The following is a 3,689-nucleotide window of genomic DNA, read 5'->3' as shown; positions in this document are numbered from 1 at the left end:
AGAAGTTGGTGTGCCGTGTATAACAACACTACATCCGCTTGTAGGTAAAATGTGTCAGATGAAACGGGCTGTTCAATGTAAATAAATCGATAATAATTCAATTATACAATTTATTCAATTAGACTCTAAAAAAGCTCTGAGACGCGCCGAAAGGCTGTAATAAACTACGTTTCCCAGCAATCTCAGCGAGCGCGCATGCACAGCGCAGCTGTCACCATGGCCGACGACAAGTGGACGGAGTGTGTGAGAAGTCTGAAAGGAGTGATTTTAGACATGTGCGGAGTTTTGTACGACAGCGGAGAGGGAGGCGGAGCGCCGATCGAAGGCTCGGTGGAGGCGGTGAAAAGGTGAAAACCGGTCAGAGCCGCTGCTTCGAGCGGACCGGACTGACTGAGAAGCGGAGGCTGCTTGAACGCGAGGGCGCGTTCCAAACGGCACACATGCGGCCTGACTAGTGCACTTAAAAGGGAGCACACTCACGGCAGCTGCTGTAGAGCGTTCTTCTAAAACGAGTGTGGTGTTAAACGCGAAGCATGCTAAAGTAGTGTTCCAGAAAGAAGGCTGTGTCCCAAATCGAGTAGCCTGCTTTTGTAGTGTGCTAGCTAGATATGGGCTATGTGGATAAAAATATAATATGATATTTCAAGACATGTTCACAATACACAATATATTGCAATATATATTTATATTTTGTGAGACATCTGATCAGTTGGAACTGAAAAAAAGAAAAAGCAGTGCTACATTTTTATCAAAACCTGTGAATGCAATGATTTTTATTTAATATTTGTTAATCTGTGTTGCACTAAATCCAGTTAAACGAGCTAATATTGTTCCCTTTATAATGAAAACGCAGTCGGTCAGTGTTCTACAAGCACTGGACAACTAGAACCACTGAAAACTAGGGCTGAAGGATCAAACGTTTATTTATCGAAATTGCAATTACAGTGAGCACAATTTTCAAATCACAAGAGCTGCAGTTTTTCACAATTATAGGCTATATTATCAAAAACAGTCATACGTTTTAAGTGGAGAAATCTAACCTAATAACTTGTGAACAGCCTGTAGATGAGTTAGACCAATCAGAGACAACTAAGCCTTCATATGTTGTGACGTCACAACCACAACTTACTGGCAGACTGGCACATTCAGGGTTCAAGCCTCAAGCCGAAAACATAGATATTCAGGTCTTCTTGGCCAAAAAAAACAGGCCTGAACCTTAATTTATAGAGAATATTAGTATAATTTGGTATTATTATTTAAAAATATCATTTAAATTGCAGTTTCAATATTAGTCAGAAAAATTGCAATTGGTTATTTGCCCGAATCGTTTAGTGCTATGAAAACTAATTGTGGAACGTTACTGTCTGTTTGTGCTCTGCAGCCGTAGAACGCAGGCAGGTTGGAAATGTTTAAAAATAGCTGATACACCAGTCAAGGTGAACTATTTTTATAGAATTATGACTGCAGTAATGATTTTCTCAATACGTCACTTCCTGGATTCATTTGTCAAACTACCTGATATTACTTGGTATAATGTAAGGATTTTCATCATATCACTATAATCTGTAGCTACACACAAAAAAATAACTACTATAAAATAAACTATGTTAAGGACGATTTAATATCTGCTATAGCTCTGGCTCTGGTTCTGGCTCTGACTCTGGCTCTGGTTCTGGCTCTGAGTCTGGTTCTGGTTCTGATTTAACTGCAGAAACCTGGAGCCGTGCATCACTATCTGTTCCTAATAAAAACTCCACTGACAGAAATCTTATCTCAGAAATAAACAGCCCTGCCTTGTGGTTTTAAGACTGAAATGCATTGCGCTAATCGGTTAGTCTAACAACGGGCTTAAAATATGTTATATTAATAATTAAATAATAGAATATTGACACTTCAGAGTCTCATTCAGAGCAGTTTGGTGTGAAATGATCCAGTTAGAGAAACACACAGAGTCAGAACTGTTCACAGTGGTGGTGATAGGAACCAGACGTCCACCTCTAAAAGCTCCCTCACGGAAAGTTCCTACATGAAATGGTTATGAATTCACTGCCTGATGTCTGAGACACTGTGTTAGGATAGATTTGGCCTAAAACGTCTTGTTAATCCATTTATTTTAATCCATTCATGGTGGAGGGATACATGCAGGACGCTGTGAGACAAAATAGTCCCCAAAGAAATATTATTTCAGATTTTCCACTATTTTCCATCATCAACATTCCATATAAACTCAGAAGACTCGTGTAGGTTCACTGGTGGTTCTGCATAGGAAATAAAATGTCTATATCTGTGTTGTAGTCATGGCGACCCCTGGCTCCTATCACTACCACTATAAAGACATCTGAACCATTTCACACCAAACCGCTCTGAATCTCTCTGATTACATCTCACACACTTAATTATGCAGATATATGAAAAAATGGGTGGAGTTCTCCTTCAAGATGAATGGTTAGTCTCCATAGTAACTCAGTGTTTGTACTACAGGCTCAAGGCATCTGACCTGCAGCTCCGCTTCTGTACCAACGAGACTCAGGCTACTCGGGAGAAGTTTGTGGCGAAGCTCGGTCGGATGGGCTTCGAGATCGACGTCAGTGAGGTGTTCTCTCCTGCCCCGGCTGTGGTGTCCGTCCTGAAACAGCGTGACCTCCGACCCCACCTGCTGGTGCATGACGGTACGTCACACACAAAGTTAAAACATCATACACTGTGTCTGACACAATCCATCATACTGATCATGACAGAAGTTCTGATCATGTTACTTTCACCACCAAAAGTCATGTTAAATTCAAGTACTTAAATAATAATAATAATAATAATAATAATAATAATAATAATAATGATAGTAATTGAGCTGTTCATGCATACTCTGCTGCTCAAAGTGCTTCAGAAAATAAAATAATAAACAATGAATAAGAAAAAAATGAGAATTAAAGTAACATTTACAAATCTAACAATATAAAAGGAAAAGAATCTGCAAAGCACTGAGATAAGATGAAAAGAGAATGAGAAGATAAATAGAGTGTAGGATTTAAATAAGGTATATAAGGGAACACCCACCCATCATCCAAACCGCTTATCCTCTTGGGCCGCGGTGGGGCGCTGGAGCCCATACTAGCTGTTATATAAAGGAACAAAATAATTCTAAATGCTAAACTAAACAAAAAAGACAGATGAAAAGAACAGTTAAGCCCTTAAAGTCTCATAATTGTATAACCTGCATATTAGACTCTTATTAGTTACTGAATAATTGTAGTAGTTTCTGAATTATAAGCCTTAATATTGATAAGAAGAATAATAAGCCTGCAGTTTTTGGAGTTAAGTGCTCCTAAATTCAACACACAGCACTTCACAACAGAAAACTAGGAACAAATTAAACACCCTTTTCTGTCCCACATGATATGTTAACAAGATTACTTTCCTAAGAACTTTGGACTCTTCTCTTTAATACCTTTAAATGACAGGTCAGAATGTCTACAGAAGTATAGCCGTGTTGTTCTCTGAGGTGAGTAAATCTAGATTTGCTAGACTTAGTTGGTGCTCAGTGTAATGAATCTTAGAAAGTGTATGATTCACGGCTCATTCAGCCAGAGCAGCTGAGTTTCTGGAGCAGGATGAGGTGAGTCAGACGCTGTGTGTTTACACCTCATACACATCTATTATTACAACACACTGAACAGACGAACGTACCACTG

The 3,689-nt window shown here is 39.2% G+C and overlaps 1 protein-coding gene across 1 annotated transcript in view; it reads left to right on the top strand.

The window, feature by feature from the left end:
* The first annotated feature begins 202 nt into the window (after positions 1-202).
* Positions 203-3,689, top strand: part of LOC118808987 (phospholysine phosphohistidine inorganic pyrophosphate phosphatase) — a 63,673-nt gene continuing 60,186 nt past the window's right edge. Inside the window, exons 1-2 of the mRNA XM_036571872.1 lie at positions 203-347; positions 2,482-2,669. Of these exons, the coding sequence (XP_036427765.1) occupies positions 217-347; positions 2,482-2,669 (319 nt within the window). The 5' untranslated portion in view covers positions 203-216. The remainder of the gene's footprint in view (positions 348-2,481; positions 2,670-3,689) is intronic.

Source organism: Colossoma macropomum, unplaced genomic scaffold (genome assembly GCF_904425465.1).
Source record: "Colossoma macropomum unplaced genomic scaffold, Colossoma_macropomum, whole genome shotgun sequence".
In the NCBI taxonomy this organism is placed as follows: Eukaryota; Metazoa; Chordata; class Actinopteri; order Characiformes; family Serrasalmidae; genus Colossoma; species Colossoma macropomum.
The sequence above is the reverse complement of the archived record's forward strand: the minus strand, read 5'-3'. Positions and strand labels throughout refer to the sequence as shown.